The sequence below is a fragment of the Trichomycterus rosablanca genome, chromosome 10 (genome assembly GCF_030014385.1).
Source record: "Trichomycterus rosablanca isolate fTriRos1 chromosome 10, fTriRos1.hap1, whole genome shotgun sequence".
Taxonomy (NCBI): Eukaryota; Metazoa; Chordata; class Actinopteri; order Siluriformes; family Trichomycteridae; genus Trichomycterus; species Trichomycterus rosablanca.
Genome location: NC_085997.1, coordinates 27,727,502 through 27,745,892, shown reverse-complemented (window position 1 = coordinate 27,745,892; position 18,391 = coordinate 27,727,502). Strand labels below are relative to the sequence as shown.

The 18,391-nt window shown below is 42.1% G+C and overlaps 1 protein-coding gene across 1 annotated transcript in view; it reads right to left on the bottom strand.

Moving 5' to 3' along the window:
- Positions 1-18,391, bottom strand: part of nrg3b (neuregulin 3b) — a 362,708-nt gene that overhangs the window by 19,602 nt on the left and 324,715 nt on the right. The window contains exons 4-6 of the mRNA XM_063003063.1: positions 17,164-17,193; positions 4,320-4,422; positions 2,923-3,037 (exon numbers count right to left, since the gene is read on the bottom strand). Coding sequence (XP_062859133.1) covers positions 2,923-3,037; positions 4,320-4,422; positions 17,164-17,193 — 248 coding nt within the window. The remainder of the gene's footprint in view (positions 1-2,922; positions 3,038-4,319; positions 4,423-17,163; positions 17,194-18,391) is intronic.

Genomic DNA, 18,391 nt, shown 5'->3' with positions numbered 1-18,391 from the left:
ATGGCGGATTATGGACAAAGCAGTGAGACAAAATGTAGTTCATCCGGTGATATACGGCCCCTAAGCAAGAGAGAGCCATTTTAATTAGACGTTATATTTAAACAGCAGATTAAGTGAGAATTAAGCGAGACACTTTCTGATTACTCGCCCTGTTGGCTCTGCTGGCTGCAAGTGTCAGCAACTAATCCCAGACAAGATTACATTAATGAATTCCTAAAGAATTTCTCTTGTAAAATTAAAACCATTATCTTACAACATACCAGAACTTAAAGCTCATTCGAAAATGAGCCCGAGATGCCCCCTAAAGTCATCCGAGGTTCCAGATAATGAATTTATTCCAGCTGGTGACACATGCCTGCCTTTCTTGTCCTGTGAAATATCATTAACGCCAGCCCAAATTCACTTAAAACTAGTTTGGAGCCTGTCAGATTATAAAGTGTGTCCTCCTAAAACTTGTACCTCCTTAGGGACCTGTTAGCATTTTTATTCTCTCTTGAAGCAAAATTGGATCATTTCTGGCCACCCTCTCACACCCTCAGCTGGTTTAAAATACCCTACTGGGAACAGAGCTACTGATCCCGACACTGTAATTGCAGGGAACTTTTTTGAGAGTAAAAATGTAGATTTACACCAACCGGAGTGATTGTGCCAGACATGCAGCAGGTTTTCTGTGACAATTATCTAGTCTACTCGTTATTCACATACACATATTTAAACTGTGCATTCGACCAGATTTTACAGGACATGGAAAAAAAATAAATCATCTAATTTACACCGGATTTAAAAGGATCGCCATTTTTACCCATCTGTCTACACTTACTCACCCATGACAAAATGAGAAGATGTTTTTTGATCATCTTCAGTTCTCTCCACAGATGTTCAGTGGGGTTTAAAGATGGGTGTATGCTGAGCCAATAAAGTTTATTTGGAGACTTGTCCCAAATATATACCAGTGTAATTTTGGCTGAATGCTTTTTTTCCCCAAGAATTTGGCTGCATTTACCAACGTATACCTTAATTCTTACGTTTCTCTGTCCCTGCTTTAAATAATCACCGGGTACCATGATGCAGCCCCCGCCATGTTTCATTATAGGGATAATATTAGCCAAATGATGTGTTGTGCCAGTTTTTGCTAGACATATTGTTGCTGTTCTGCTTATCCTTTAAATTCTGTCATATGCCTTTTACTCAACATTGGCCTGCCACTCTGTCAGAAAGGGCTGATTTGTAGTTGCCAAGTACGTCCATCAAATTCTCCTATCTTTGCACAGATTTAGATTGACCAATGGGTTCTTTCTTACATCCCTGAACTAAGTCCATCTTGTCCTGGTGCCCAATTTAGTTGGAGCTGGATGGCTAACTCTATGAAGGTTTAAGGGTGTTACATTTCTACAAAAGTTTCTTCTATGAAGGTTCAAGGTTGACATACACTGATCAGCCATAACATTAAAACCACCTCCTTGTTTTTACACTCACTGTCCATTTTATCAGCTCCACTTACCATATAGAAGCACTTTGTAGTTCTACAATCACTGAATGTAGTATATATGTTTCTCTGCATGCTTTGTTAGCTCCCTTTCATGCTGTTCTTCAATGGTCAGGACCCCCACAGGACCACTACAGAGCAGGTATTATTCTCAGCACTGCAGTGACACTGACATGTTGGTGGTGTGTTAGTGTGTGTTGTGCTGGTATGAGTGGATTACATTTTGGATAAGACACAGCAATGCTGATAGAGTTTTTAAACACCTCACTGTCACTGCTGGACTGAGAATAGTCCACCAACCAAAAATATATCCAGCCAACAGCGCCCCTTAGGCAGCGTCCTGTGACCACTGAGGAAGATATACAAGATGACCAACTTAAGCAGAAGCAAAAGATGAGCGATTGTCTCTGTCTACAAGATGGACTAACTAGGTAGGAGTGTCTAATAGAGTGGACACAGCATTTTAAAACTCCATCAGCATTGCTGTGTCTGATCCACTCATACCAGCACAACACACACTAACACACCACCATGACAATGTCATTGTCACTGCAGTGCTGAGAATAATCCAACACCCAAATAATACCTGCTCTGTAGTGGTCCTGTGGGGGTCCTGATCAATAAAGAACAGGGTGAAAGCAGGCTAAAAAAAAGTATGTAGAGAAACAGACTACAGTCAGTAATTGTAGAACTACAAAGTGCTTCTGTATGGTAATATATAATAAAATATACAGTGAGTGTAGAAACAAGGAGGTGGTTTTAATGTTATGGATGATCAGTGTATGTGTGTTTCTATAACAGACAAGCCCGGTAATTAGAATTGGTTGCACACATACTTGTGGCCGTATACTGTTGTACTATTTTTTATGCCATATAATTAGATTTATTTTTATTGGAAAATTATAAAAACTAGGGAAAGAAAAGTACCCCAACCCACGCTTTTCCTGCAAATCTAACACTGTACATATAAACAGAAGCTGCCAATATCTTTTGTCCAAATGAAAAAAAGATCTGTGATAGCACAAGATTTGTACACAGCTCTTCGATTTTTAAGCAGCATGGTGCTTAGCTGATTTTGACTGCTGATGCGATATTTAATCTTAGCCCTACTGTCTATGCTTTGCTGTTTCTGTCAGCATGAGCGATTCTTGTAGCTGGCGAGTGTCATGGGAGGAATCCTTTGCTAAGCTATCTGCTGGTCAATCACATTCATTACACATGAGTGTTCAACACAGGAAAACATTTGGAACTCTGTCCCACCTGAACATGAGTTTCGCTTTCCCACCCTTCACATATGGATATGCATGGATAAGAGACTGCCATGCCTTGCCTTACATTTCCCATCATTACTTTTATTGCAATAAAATATTAAAAAATGCTTATATTGTTTTTTGTGTGAACAGAAAGAAAAGGTACAGAAAGGTAGAGGGTTTCACCTTTTGATGTTCATTCTTGGGGCTGGATTTGGACATGAGCCGGGAAGCATTGAGGCTGGAGTCCCTCAGAGAGCGGCTCTCGGTCAGATGAGTCTTGGGCTTTCGCCTCTGTCTTCTGCAGCATAGTAAAATATTAGTGATAATGAAGCTATATCCAACTGCAATTCCAATATAATTATACATACAGTATATGAAATGAGTGAAGTAAGCTGAGCATATTTAGTTTGAGTTGTATTCTGGAAATGGAAAAGAGACGAAAGTAACATTAGACATACACAAAGACCCCCAATTTTTTTCCTCCCAATTTAGCACACTCAGTTTGTCTTCCGCTGCTGAGGGATACCCGATTGCATCCGAGGACAGCACGTCGTTGTACACGCCTCTTCCGACACGTGCGCAGCCCTCCTCTTCTAGCCCCTGCATTCTGCACTGGCGTCTCTTCCGCCAATTAGGGTCCTTACACAGTGTATGAAGACCCACCCACCCACACACAGTCCAGTCCCCACTCTGCAGATACGGTGGCCAATTAGTATCTGCTGCAGGCACTGCCAATTATGCCCACCAGATGATGCCCAGCCGACCAGTGGCAACGCCGAGGATTTCAGAATCTCAGCGCTGGCAAAGACCCCAATTTACTATAAGGTAGTAAGCAGGCATGCTATGTGTGGTCAGAATCATACTCCGATTAGGCATAACATTATGACCACCTCCTTGTTTCTACACTCACTGTCCATTTTACAAAGTGCTTCTATATGGTAAGTGGAGCTGATAAAATGGACAGAGAGTGTAGAAACAAGGAGGTGGTCATAATGTTATCGCTGATCGGTGTATATAGTAATATAGTGTGTTTGTGGTACTATGTATAGTAATATAGTGTGTGGTAAACTTATTCAGTTGAAATGCAGTTTCTGTTGACATTGGGTCATAGATGAGGATGCGCGGTGGGTAGCGCTGTCGCCTAACAGCAAGAAAGCAAGAAAGCCCTTGGTTTGATTCCCCAGCTGAGCAAGCAGAGTCCTTTCTGTCTGGAGTTTTCATGTTCTCACCATGTCTGAGTGAATTTCCTCTGTGGGCTCCGTTTTTCTCCCACAGGTCCAAAGACATGCCAAATGAAGCTACTTAAATTGCCCTAAGTGTGTGTGTGTGTGTCTGTGTCTGCCCTGTGATGGACCAGCGACCTGTCCTTTCCCAATGAAACAGACAGTAAAGGAATGAATGGATATTTAGTGACTGTACTGAGCAACGTCTCTGAAAAATGCCTCTTTATTTCTGTCAGGAACCACTGTTCCACTGTTGTTTGCCCTTGTTTGATGTAATGTGACATTGTTATTGTAATTTATTCACTTTAAAGTCAAGTTTAAAGTAGTAAGCTCTGGAACTATATGATAATAACTTACTTGTTCCTGCAGTAAAGAGCCATGCAGAGCATGCCCAGCACACTGATCCCCATAGCGATGCTGAAGATTGACAGGATCTGTCTCTGGTAGATCTCTCCAATTTCTGATAGAACATACAGAAAGAGGTCCACAGTTAATTCCCTGTGTACATTTCTGTGCTCTCACTTCCTGCTGAGAAAATATCGATTGTAGAAAAGAATATTTTACACTTGTGTTACAGGTCATGAGAAACTTCAATAGTTGGTAGTTCACAGACGAGACACAATATAAAATGCAAATAATACTACTGTTGATGTAAAAGACTACAGAAAAAAAGTAAACAATATAGAGCATTCTGTCTTTTTTTTTCTATTTTATTTATGCATTTTCTCCCAATTTAGCATAGTCGATTTGTCTTCCACTGCTGGGGGATCCCTGATTGCAGTTGAGGTGGGTATATTGCTGCTCACGCCTCCTCCGACCCACGTACAGCCCTTAGCGGAACCCTTTTTCACCTATGCTTTCTGCTCAGGCGCCTCTCTATCCGCTAATCAGGGTCCTTACACAGCATTTGAAGACCCCACCCAGATAGTCCAGTCATCCCGCCCTAGCAGAACCGTGTCTGCTGCAGGCACTGCCAATTATGCCCGCTAGATGGCGCCCAGCCGACTGGTGGCAACGCTGAGTTTCGAACAGAGGAGTTCAGAATCTCAGTGCTGGTGTGCTCGCGAAATATCCCGCTGCACCACCTGGGTGCCCTGTCTTTTTGCCTTTGTGCTGGGTCCAGTGCCACTGACATTACCTGGTGCAATGCAACCATCAAACTGGACACGATTTATGTCTATTCCAGTTTATTGCACTGCAACTCACATTTAAACATTAACTAATGCCAAGTTCACACTACACGACTTTCCAAGTCGCCAGGTCACTGTACAGTTCACACTACACAACTGGATCTCTTGTAATTGGGAGTCTCTTAAGTTGGTGTGTATTTCACACTACACGACTGATCGGCGATAGGGGGTTTTACACTACATGATCTATCACCAACTGGAATGGTAGGCGAGCTTCTCTGGTCTCCCAAACTACGCTTTGTCATGAAAACAAACGCAAGAAGTGACGAGGGGTTAAATGATACCACGTCCAAAAATGCACGTCAACAAGTAGCGAGCGATCAAAGTTGTTAATGCGCTGATGTGCAGCGTAAAATCAAGGAGAAAAAATAAATTAATCTGAGTGGATTTTGCAATGCGAACAGCAGGGATTGTTCTATAGTGAGTTGGAGGTTAATAAATATTTTTTGCAATGCAACGTTGGTGTTATGTTTTGTAGAGAACGATAAGGTCAGAAATACTGTAAAACTTGTGTGTGTGCTGATGTATTCTGATATAAACTATATTATGTCCCTGCCCCACCTTTTCACAACTCCTCCCCTGCGTTTCCCCTCACCCCTTATCAGGCGTTCTCATTGGCTGTTCGACATAGCACTCATTGCCAGTCGGGCAACTCAGATCTAGATATTTGACATGCTAGAAATCTCGCTTCGGTCACTTAGGCGAGCCGCTCGGATCGAGTTGTTGAGTAGTTCACACATAGCGATTGAGAGCCGAGTTTCGATCGCCGAGCGAACGCTGAGTTGCTCTCGAGCAGGCAAATGTAATGCAGACCAGTCGGTGAGCGAAAATCAGGGCAAAAATCGTGTAGTTTGAACTAGGCATTACTTAGACATAGGGATAATTTATAGCAGCCAATCAATGCTCTGTATGCAAGAAAAGTAATCATATAAAACCCAAGCAAACATGCAAAACTTCCTACACACAGTAACTATTTATTCAAATTATCTTCCAGGCCACCTAAGGAGGATGGGGGTCCCTGCTGAATCTGGTTCCTCTCAAGGTTTCCTCCTGTAATTTTAAGGGAGTTTTTCCTTGCCACTGTTGCCCTCGGCTTGCTCAACAGGGGTTTTTGGTCTGTTGGTCCTGGAGTCTGTAAAGTTGCTTTGAGACAATGTTCATTGTAAAAAGCACTATACAAATAAATTTGACTTGACTTGAAGTGTCGAACCTACATCCCCAGAATCCATCTTGCTATGGGACACCCACTCTCACATCTGAGTCACAGTGATGATATTTTTTTATGAATTAATTTATTAATTAATAACTCAGTAAAGTTTGTGTCTGGGCTTATTTTTCCATGTAAGTTTTTAAGGACAAGACAATGTCATGTTCACTTGACTGTGGACAATGACACCCATGTTCCAGCAGTTTTTAATTTATGGCAGACCTGTGATTTAAGAGTTCTTGGATTATTTCTATATGGACACATTCCTGGACTAATTCCTCTCAATTTAGGGTAACAGTTTGGATTTTCTGGTTTTCTTTTCAACATTGGCAACATGTGCTTTGTATGGGTACAGCCAAAATACACCATATTGCCAAAAGTATTCGCTCGTCTGCCTTTACACGCATATGAACTTGAGTGACATCCCATTCTGAATCCATAGGGTTCAATATGATGCCGGCCCAACCTTTGCAGCTATAACAGCTTCAACTCTTCTGGGAAGGCTTTCCACAAGGTTTAGGAGTGTGTTTATGGGAATTTTTGACCATTCTTCCAAAAGCGCATTTGTGAGGTCAGACACTGATGTTGGACGAGAAGGCCTGGCTCGCAGTCTCCGCTCTAATTCATCCCAAAGGTTTTCTATTGGGTTGAGGTCAGGCCAGTCAAGTTCTTCCACACCAAACTCCCTCATCCACGTCTTTATGGACCTTGCTTTGTGCACTGGTGCGCAGTCATGTTGGAACAGGAAGGAGCCATCCCCAAACTGTTCCCACAAAGTTGGGAGCATGAAATTGTCCAAAATCTCTTGGTATGCTGAAGCATTAAGAGTTCCTTTTACTGGAACTAAGGGGCCGAGCCCAACTCCTGAAAAACAGCCCCACACCATAATCCCCCTTCACCAAACTTTACACTTGGCACAATGCAGTCAGACAAGTACCGTTCTCCTGGCAACCGCCAAACCCAGACTCGTCCATCAGATTGCCAGACGGAGAAGCGTGATTCGTCAGTCCAGAGAGTCCAGTGGTGGCATATTTTACACCACTGCATCCGACGCTTTGCATTGCGCTTGGTGATATAAGGTTTGGATGCAGCTGCTTGGCCATGGAAACCCATTCCATGAAGCTCTCTACACACTGTTCTTGAGCTAATCTGAAGGCCACATGAAGTTTGGAGGTCTGTAGCGATTGACTCTGCAGAAAGTTAGCAATCTCTGCGCACTATGCGCCTCAGCATCCGCTGACCCCGCTCTGTCATTTTACATGGCCTACCCCTTCATGGCTGAGTTGCTGTCATTCCCAATTGCTTCCACTTTGTTATAATACCACTGACAGTTGACTGTGGAATATTTAGTAGCGAGCAAATTTCACGACTGGACTTGTTGCACAGGTGGCACCCTATCATGGTACCACGCTGGAATTCACTGAGCTCCTGAGAGCGACCCATTCTTTTACAAATGTTTGTAGAAGCAGTCTGCATGCCTAGGTGCTTGGTTTTATACACATGTGGCCATGGAAGTGATTGGAACACCTGAATACAATGATTTGGATGGGTGAGTGAATACTTTTGGCAATATAGTGTATATTGGCAGAGAAGTTCACTGTATCTGTATCACTGTCTACCTCCGTCTCAATTTTTATAGAAAATTTGCACAACTATTGGAAAATAAACACCAGCAAGATAATCCATGCAGTTTTATAACATTTACAGACTCAACTCAAAAAAGTAAACTTACATTTGCATCTATCTAAAAACTTAGGAGAAACTTTGACACTGGCCCATTAACCAGAACACTCAGCCATTTACCCCTAGAGGTAAAACCAGCCCTGAATAACTCAAACATTAATATTTATAATTAATCTGTGACATTCAATAATTTCATCATGAACTTCTTTAACTGATTTATTCACGTGTCATCAAGAAAGAAATCATCAAAGCGTGGTTACATTTTCTAAAAACCAACATTCAGTTTGCGAAAAGTATGCAGGAAATGTTGAACTTTCTAGCTTTAATTTTAAATGGTATGTTTGCTGCAAAAGCAACAATGTGCACCACCAAAAGAACACCATACCCACAGTGAAGCATGGTGGTGGCAGCATGATGCTTTGGAAATGTTGTGTATATATATATATATATATATATACCAATCAGGCATAACATTATTACCACTTTCCTAATATTGTGTTGGTCCCCCCTTTGCTGCCCAAACACCCCTGACCCATCAAGGCAGGCCAGTGATAGCTCAGTGGTTAAGGTACTGGACTAGTAAACAGAAGGTTGCCGGTTCAAGCCCCGCCACCACCAAGTTGCCACTGTTGGGTCCCTGAGCAAGGCCCTTAACCCTCAATTGCTCATTGTGTAAGTCGCTTTGGATAAAAGCGTCTGCTAAATGCTGAAAATGAAAATGAAAATGAAGGCACGGACTCCATTAGACCCCTAAAGGTGTGCTGTGGTATCTGTCACCAAGATGTTAGCAGCAAATCCTTCAACTCCTGTAAGTTGTGAGGTGGGGCCTCCATGGATCGGACTTGTTTATCCAGCACATCCCACAGATGCTCGATTGGATTGAGATCTTGGGAATTTGGACGCCTAATTTGGAACTCCTCAAACTCATTGTTGTGCTCCTCAAACCATTCCTGAACCATTTTTGCTTTGTGGCAGGGCGCATTATCCTGCTGAAAGAGGCCACAGCCATGAGGGAATACCGTTTCCATGAAAGGGTGTACATGGTCTGCAACAGTGCTTAGGTAGGTGGTACGTGTCAAAGTAACATCCACATGGATGGCAGGACACAGGGTTTCCCAGCAGAACATTGCTCCGTGGTCCAGTTCTGATGCTCACGTGCTCATTGTTGGTGCTTTCGGTGGTGGACAGAGGTCAGCATCGGCACTCTGACTGGTCTATGCAGCCCCATACGCAACAAACTGTAATGCACTGTGTATTCAGACAGCTTTTTATCAAAACCAGTATTAACTTCTTCAGCAATTTGAGCTACAGTAGCTCGTCTGTTGGATTAGACCACACGGGCCAGCCTTCACACCCAAGGTGCATCAATTAGCCTTGGCCGCCCATGACCTTGTCGCCGGTTTACCAATGTTTCTTCCTTGAACCTCTTTTGATAGAGACTGACCACTGCAGACCGGGAACACCCCACAAGAGCTGCAGTTTGGTGCTCTGACCCAGTCGTCTAGTCATCACAATTTGGCCCTTGTCAAACTCGCTCAAATCCTTACACTTGCTCATTTTTCCTGCTTCTAACACATCAACTTTGAGGATAAAATGTTCACTTGCTGCCTAATATATCCAACCCACTAAAAGGTGCCAGGATGAAGAGATAATCAGTGTTATTCACTTCACCTGTCAGTGGTCATAATGTTATGCCTGGTCAGTGTGTGTGTGTGTATATATATATTTTATATATATATTTATATATGCACGTTATTTATTTGCATGCATGTTATTCATTTTGACCTTAACAACAAAGGACATGCAATCAATCCAATCATGTCTTCTGCCGAAGGAAGGTCATGTTTATGCTTAGGGGGACAGTGTGTCAGTCAGTCAGTAGTATATCTGTAGATATGGTTTGTAAGGCTGGGGATCTTATTTCGTTCTCGTCTGTGTGTTTGTCTGAGTGTCTGTTTCACATACTAAATAACGCTTGTGACCAGACTCATTTAAGATCATGATTAAAATCAGTGAACAGTAATACGTGTCTGCTTTTGTCTTCTCCAGGCCCCCCCCCCCCTGTTTGAAGTGGAGTGTGAACCTGAGCTAACAGAAAACTTTACTGAATTCATTAACTGAATATTTCTCAGCTGTCAGGTAAGTGACAGAGTGTGGGTGGTGCAGATGTGTGTGGACTGCTTGGGTAAAAACTGGAAATGACTGGTATCAAGAAGTGAAATAATGTCTGCTTTAAAAATCCTTTTAGTGCAATTTTGGCTATTGTTTGTTGACACTGCTTAACTTGTGAGGCGATTTATGTCAAGTTCACACTACATGACTTTCACACTACACAACTGGATCTCTTGCAATTGGGAGTCTTTTAATGCCTAGATTTGCCGGTTTGGGAGCAACTTGGCATTCGCTCGGCGATCGAAACTCGGCTCTCGATCACTATGTGTGAACTATTCAACAACTCAATCAGAGCGGCTAATGCCAGGTTCACACTACACGGCCTTCCAAGTCGTCAGGTCGCTGTACAGTTCACACTACATGACTGGATAGAGATCCAGTCATGTAGTGTAATCGGGAGTGTAATCGGGAGTCTTTCAAGTCGGTGTGGCTTTCACACTACACGACTGATCGGCGATAGAGGGTCACACACTACACGATCTATCACCAACTGGAATCGCAGACGAGATTCTCTGGTCTCCCAAACTACATTTTGTCATGAAAACAAACGTGAGAAGTGAAGAGGAGTTTAATGATACCACATCCAAAAATGCACGTCAACAAGTAGCGAGCGATTAAAGTTTGCAGCATAAAATCAAGGAGAAAATATAAATGAATCAGAGTGGATTTGGCAACGCGACCAGCAGGGATTGTTCTGTTTTGTAGTGAGTTGGAGGTTAATAAATATTTTTTTGTAATGCAGTGTTGGTATTATGGTTTGTCGTGGATGATAAGTTCACAAATATTGTAAAGCTTGTGTGTGTGCCGATGAATTCTGATAGAAAATATATTATCCCCCTCACCGCACTCATTGCCAGTCGCAACCGACTGATCCAGATATTCAACATGCTAGAAATCTCTCCTCAGTCGCTGGGTGCTCTGCGAGCCGCTCAGATCGAGTAGTTGAGTAGTTCACACATAGCGATTGAGAGCAGAGTTTAGATCACCGAGCGAACGCCGAGTTGCTCCCGAGCCGGCAAATCTAGTGCCGCTGAGCGAAAACCAGGGCAAAAATCGTATAGTGTGAACTAGGCATAAGAGAGATATCTAGCTTGCTAAATATCTGGATCTGAGTTGCCCAACTGGCAATGAGTGCTATGTCGAACTGCCAATGAGAACGCAAAATACGGTGTGAGAGGAAACGCAGGGGAGGAGTTGTAAAAAAGTGGGGTAGGGGCATAATATAGTTTATATCAGAATACATCAGCATACACACCAGTTTTACAGTATTTCTGACCTTATCATTCTCTACAAAACATAACACCAACGCTGCATTGCAAAAAATATTTATTAGCCTCCAACTCACTATAGAACAATTCATGCTGTTCTTATTCTCCTACTTATTTTTACGCTGCACATCAGCGCACAAACTTTGATCGTTTGCTACTTGTTGACGTGCATTTTTAGATGTGGTATAGGTTCCAGTTGGTGATAGATTGTGTAGTGTGAAACCCCCTATCACCGATCAGTCGTGTAGTGTGAAAGCCACACCGACTTGAAAGACTCCCGATTACAAAAGATCCAGTTGTGTAGTGTGAACTGTACAGCGACCTGACGACTTGGAAAGTCGTGTAGTGTGAACCTGGCATAAGTCGTTTTTACAACTCCTCTCCCGGGTTTCCCCTCACCCCGTACCGCGTTCTCATTGGCTGTAGTTCCAAATAGCGCTCGCTGCCACTCACAACCTGCTCGCAATGCCTTTCACACTACACGATTTTGAGTCGGCGACAGATCCAGATATTTAACATGCTAGATATTTTTCTTGAGTTGTTTGGATTAAGTCATTGAGTAGTTGACATAGCAATCGAAAGCCGAGTTTTGATGCCCGAGTGAACGCTGAGTTGCCTCCGAGCTGCCACATCTAGCGGCAACCAGTCGGCGAGCGAAAATCAGGGGAAAAAGTCGTGTAGTGTGAACTAGGCATTAATTTTGTAAGTAAAAGCTGCCAATTATTCCTATGGCTTTGTGATATTTGGAATCACAAGTGCATAATGTGCAACCTCAGTAAGGAACACACCTATAGCTTTACCAGTTACTCTCAAATACACATGTTCAGCAATTATCTGGGTTCATAATTCAAAGGGGCTGAAAATAATGATGACATTGCATAAGAAACCGTCTTGCTACTGTAGATCCTTTCATGGAAACAGTATTCACTGATGGCTGTGGCCTTTTTCAGCAGGATAATGCGCCCTGCCACAAAGCAAAAATGCTTCAGGAATGGTTTGAGGAGCACATCAACGAGTTTGAGGTGTTGACTTGGCCTTCAAATTCCCCAGATCTCAATCCAATCGAGCATCTGTGGGATCTGCTGGACAAACAAGTCCGATCCAAGGAGGCCCCACCTCGCAACTTACAGGAGTTAAAGGATCTGCTGCTAACATCTTGGTGCCGGATACCACAGCAACACAGGAACACCCATAGAGCTTTAACAGTTACTCTCAAAGACACATGTTGAGCAATTATCTGGGTTAATAATTTGAAACCAGGGCTGAAAATAATGATGCCATTGCATAAGAAACCATCTTGCTACTGTAATAAATATAGCCACACAGGCTCTGGGGTACTTCATACAATCACTGTTACAGTATATTAAACTCTACATTAGGGATTCCTGCAGTGAAAAAAATAAGGGCTGCAGCCCACAGATCGCAAAACACCGGACTAATCCAATGACTAAAAAAAAAAGACTTATGCTCTAATTCTTTATTTTTGTTTACCAGCACATAAATCTATAAAGCTTGAGATTAAATATCTAAGTTCACTAAGTTAAAAAAAAGTCAATTCTAAAAATCAATCCTGAATAACAGTTCATCTATGTCCCTAAGGAGGTGGGTCACCTTGTAGTTTTAATACAGCTGTCCAAATCCATTCAGCAAAATATGGCATTCCTGGTGTGTTGCTGCATTACCATTGATTTATGTAACATAGCAGCCAACATACAGTATTTGTATCTCTGAACCTGGGGAGGGGCCTGAGAGTACATCTCTTACCATCTTACAACCCCGTAATAGGAGCTATACCCCAATGTGAAAGGCACACATGGCCATTGTAATTAATGGTCATTGTGATTTCATATGGACCTGATCATCAGTTTCATTGTTATGCAATGGGCGGTGATCAGTCGTTATGCAAATGGACTGCATATAAGGTTGGGGTATTCACCACCAGCTCAGACTGAAGAAGTCACTTGGATTGAGTGGTGAAACATATCTCTACAACAAACTTGTGTCCAGATGAACTGATTCAACTTTGTGGATTTGTGTACCTGGATTATTGAGCATGCATCAAGAGATATAAGCTTTTTTTCTTTTTCTGTATTTTGTGAGCACAAATAACACGTATTCTGTACACTTCATTCCTAGTGCTTTAGATCTGAACCAAAAGCGGTCCACATGGACAATGGACTATTTAACAAATAGACCACAGTATGTGCGGCTTAAAGACTGTGTTTCGGACACAATCCTCTGCAGCACTGGGGTTCCACAAAGGACAGTCCTGGCCCCATTTATCTTCACCCTCTACACCACGGACTCCACCTACAATACAGCAACCTGCCATCTACAGAAGTTCTCCGATGACTCCGCTGTTGTTGGCTACATCCTGGATGGGGACGACAGTGAGTATAGAGAACTCACCAAGAACTTTGTAGACTGGTGTGGACAGAATTACCTTCAAATCAACACCAGTGCCGCTCAGGTGGCGCAGCAGTAAAAACACGCTGCAACCAGAGCTGGGAACTCGAATACATCGTATCGAATCTCAGCTCTGCCTTGCCGGCTGAGGCTGAGTAGCTAAATGAACAACGATTGGCCTGTTGTTCAGATGGGCAGGACTAAGCCGTATATGGGTCTCTCTCTGTCAGACTGGTGGAATTACGACCTCTGCTGGCTGATTAGAGGCGCCTACACAGGGATGAGGAAAGAGTGCTCAACGCTAGGTGACACAACACTCGTCAGTGTGTGGGTGATAAGATGCATACGGCTTGCTGCCCACGTGTCGGAGGGGACGTGGGTTAGTTTCGATCTCCTCAGTCAGAGCAGGGATCGGCATAGGCAGAGAGGAAACATGATGCAATTGGGCAATTGGACACGCTAAGAGGGAGAAAAAGGGGAGAAAAAAAATCAACACGAGCAAGACAAAAGAGCTGGTGGTGGACTTTCGAAGAACTAAACTACATCCATTAAAACCGGTAAACATCCAGGGACGGAATATCAAGATTGTCAACTCCTATAGGTACCTGGGTGTTCACCTTAACAATAAACTGGACTGGACTAGCAACACACAGACAGGCCTTGTACAAGAAGGGCCAGAGCAGACCTTATTTATTGAGGAGGCTCCGGTCTTTGGTATACAAGTTCTTTCTATTACTCAGTGGTGGCATCAGCCATTTTTTATGGAGTTGTCTGCTGGGGTAGCGGCATTACTACAGCAGACAGGAAGAAACTGAATTAACTGATCAGAAAGGCGAGTTCTGTCCTGGGCTGCAACCTGGACTCGGTGGAAGCAGTGGGGGAGAGAAGGATGATGGCCAAGCTTTCATCCTTAATGGAGAACACCGATCACCCACTGCAAAAGACTGTGGCAGCACTGGGCAGCGACAGGCTTCTTCACCCATGTTGCTCGAAGGAGAGATACCGCAGCTCCTTTCTTCCTTCTGCTGTAAGGCTACATAACCAGCACCGCCCCAAGCGCAGTCAATCACCATCACAATAACTCATATGGTTTTATATTTGCACTAATTTTAATTTCAATTAAACCTTAACAACGTGCAATACATTTTTTTGAGTTATGTGCAATACTTGTCATACTCTGTACTATTCCATGTGCAATACTTTTTATTTTTTATATATTTTCTTTATGCATTTTCTCCCCTTTTTCTCCCTTTTTTAATTGCCCGATTGCGTCATTCTCCCTCTCCACCAATGCCGATCCCCGCTCTGATTGAGGATTGCGGGGAACGAAGCTAACCCACGCCCCCTCCGACACATGGGCAGCATGCAGTATGCATCTTATCACCTACACTTTGACGAGTGCAGTGCAGCCTAGCTGTGTGAGGGCCACACCCCCTACCGCACTCCTTCCCCATCTCCGTGCAGGCGCCACCAACCAGCCAGCAAAGGTCGTAATCGCACTAGTCTGAGAGAGAGTCCCTATCCGGCTTAGTACCGCCCCTTATCGGAACAACAGGCCAATCGTTGTTCATGTGGCCGCTCAGCCTCAGCCGGCAAGGCAGAGCTGAGATTCGATACAATGTATTTTGAGATCTCAGCTCTGGTGAACAGCGTGTGCTTTTACCGCTGCGCCACCTGAGCAGCCATGCAATACTTTTTCTAATCATGTGCACTACTTGTCAGACTATGTACAGTTCACTTTATAAAACAGTGCAATATATGTCTTCTGCTTTTTAAAGACTGTATTTCTTTTCTTTTGTAATTTGTTTTTTTTTGTATTTATTATATCTTTTTTATATACCCCTTATAATTTTTTATCTATGCTTACATTTCTCACATTTCTTCTGTTAATATATGTACAAAACTTTTTATATCTGTATATTTTTAAAAGCTGTAACGTTACAAATTTCCCACTGTGGGATAATAAAAGGCTATCTTATCTTATCTTTTGCTAGCGTAATAACTCTAAAAAAGAATAATTTTCCAAATACATCTTTGCCAAGTTGTGTGTAGTCTGTTGTTGGAATTCTTCTAAAATACTACTGTAAACAATCTCAGTAGGGGGGAATGATGGTACGCTTCCTCACTCCCCTGCTGTTATGAACAGTACCAGTTTGTTGGGCAAGCACATGGTTAGAGTACGGCTGAATGGTGCTTGACTGAGCCTGTAGTTTAAATAACACAGTTGCACCTGGCTTTGCACCCTGTAATTTACGGCACTGCTATATAGCGATTACCAAACCTTCTAAAAAAAAAGCATTCTGTACAGTTTTAAGCACAGCGGACCCTTGACTTACAAATTTAATTGGTTCCAAAGGGCTGTTCTTAAGTCAAAATGTTCGTTAGTTAAACCTATTTTTCCCATAAGAAATAATGTAAATAGAATTAATCCGTGCCAGACCTCCCAAACCACCCCCTTACCGAACCTTTCTAATGTCTTAAGTGGTCTTTTTTGTTATAAATACAAGTATATTTGCCCTTAAATCTTAAATTATAGAATAGACATTCCTGTAATAAACAATAATAAACAACAATACACAGCAGTACTGTACATAAAAACACACATCACATTTCAGTACAGTACGTGTGCTCTACCATACACCATAATACATTTCCTTCTCTTTTTTTTTTATAAAATGTATCTACTAAAAACAACAATAACTCTCATATTTCTCTATTATTTCCTTCTTTATTTCAATAACGTTGTATTTTGTAGGTGTAATTTCATGAAAGAAAAACTTCCTTCTTCTCTCTCACTCACTGTCTCCTCTGTCTGATACACAGTGACATCTACTGGCAGGAGTAATTATACAACAACAAAAAAACTGTGCTTTCTCTTCATCTTCTCTGGGGACATTTTAATATTAAATTTTACAAAATATAAAGAAAACACTGGAAAAACACTGTCCGCTGTTCGAATGTTCGCTCAATGTATATATATTTAAATATATATCTAAATATATATATATATATACAGTATATATACTGTATATATATATATATAGAGAGAGAGAGAGAGAGAGAGGGAAAGAGACGGCTGGAGTCAACTTGTTCGTGATGTCACGTGTTTCGCGAATTTTGGTTCATAATCCGAAATTTGTTCGTACGTTAAGCTGAAAAATATCATTCGTAACCCAAAATTTTCGTATGGTAAACCATTTGTAACTCAAGGGTCTACTGTATTATAATAAAAACATCATGCATTAAATAGCAATTATCAGAAATATTTTTCTTACCCATAAACTCGATGCCCAGCTCATCCGCTGCTAAAGGAAAGAAGACAAAAGCATTAGTATATAGAAAAAGCTTAATAGTAATACAATTAATTAAAATTACAGGACTAATTTCTGGATTAATTTTGTATAAAAATGTGTCCTGTGTTTCATTCAAGTCATAATATCAGATACAATAGCATAGTTTTCCCCAAACATGTAAATACATTTTAAAAATCAGTGGATCAATTAGCTAAACAGGTGATGTTAACAGGTGATTGTAATCATGGTTTAGTACAAAAGCAGCATCTAGGAAAGGCTGAGTCTTTGATAAGTAAAGATGATCAGAGGATCTCCAGTCTGTCAACAAATGTGTGAGAAAATTATTGAAATATTTAAAAACAATGAACCTCAAAGAAAGACTGGAAGGGATTTGCATATTTCTCCCTCTACAGTGCATAATATCATTAATCGATTCAAGGAATCGGAAGGAATTTCAGTGCGTATAGGCCAAGGACGCAAGCTTAAGCTGAATGCCCGTGATATTCGATCCCTCAGACGGCACTGCATCAAGAACCACCACTCAACAACAGCTGATATAACCACATGGGTGAGGGATTACTTTAGCAAACCTTTGTCAAGCACTACAATACGGAGTTACATGCACAAATGCCACTTAACACTTTACTGTACAAAAAAGAAGCCTTATGATAACCATGTCCAGAAGCGGCATCGACTTCTCTGGGCTCGGAGGCATCTAGGATGGACCATCACACAGTGGAAATGTGTATTGTGGTCAGACGAATCAGCGTTCCAGGTCTTTTTTTTTTTAGAAAAAATGGACGCCGTGTGCTCCAGACCATCCAGACTGTTATCAGCAACAAGTCCAAAAACCAAGGTCTGTCATTTTTGGGGCTGTGTCAGTGCCCTTGGCAAAGATCATATACACTTCTGTGATGGCAGCATTAATGCAAAAAAATACATTGAGATTGAGAACAACATGTGCTGCCTTCAAGACGTCATCTTTTTCAGGTACATCCATGCATTTTTCAACAAGACAATGGATAACCACATGTTGCACACATTACAAAGGCACGGCTGTGGAAGAAAAGGGTACGGGTACTGGACTGGGCTGCCTGCAGTTCTGACCTGTCCCCAATAGATAATGTGTGGAAAATTTTGAAAGGAAAAATGTGACAATGATGACCCTGTACTGTTGCACATCTTAAGACGTGTTTGCAGGAAGAATGAG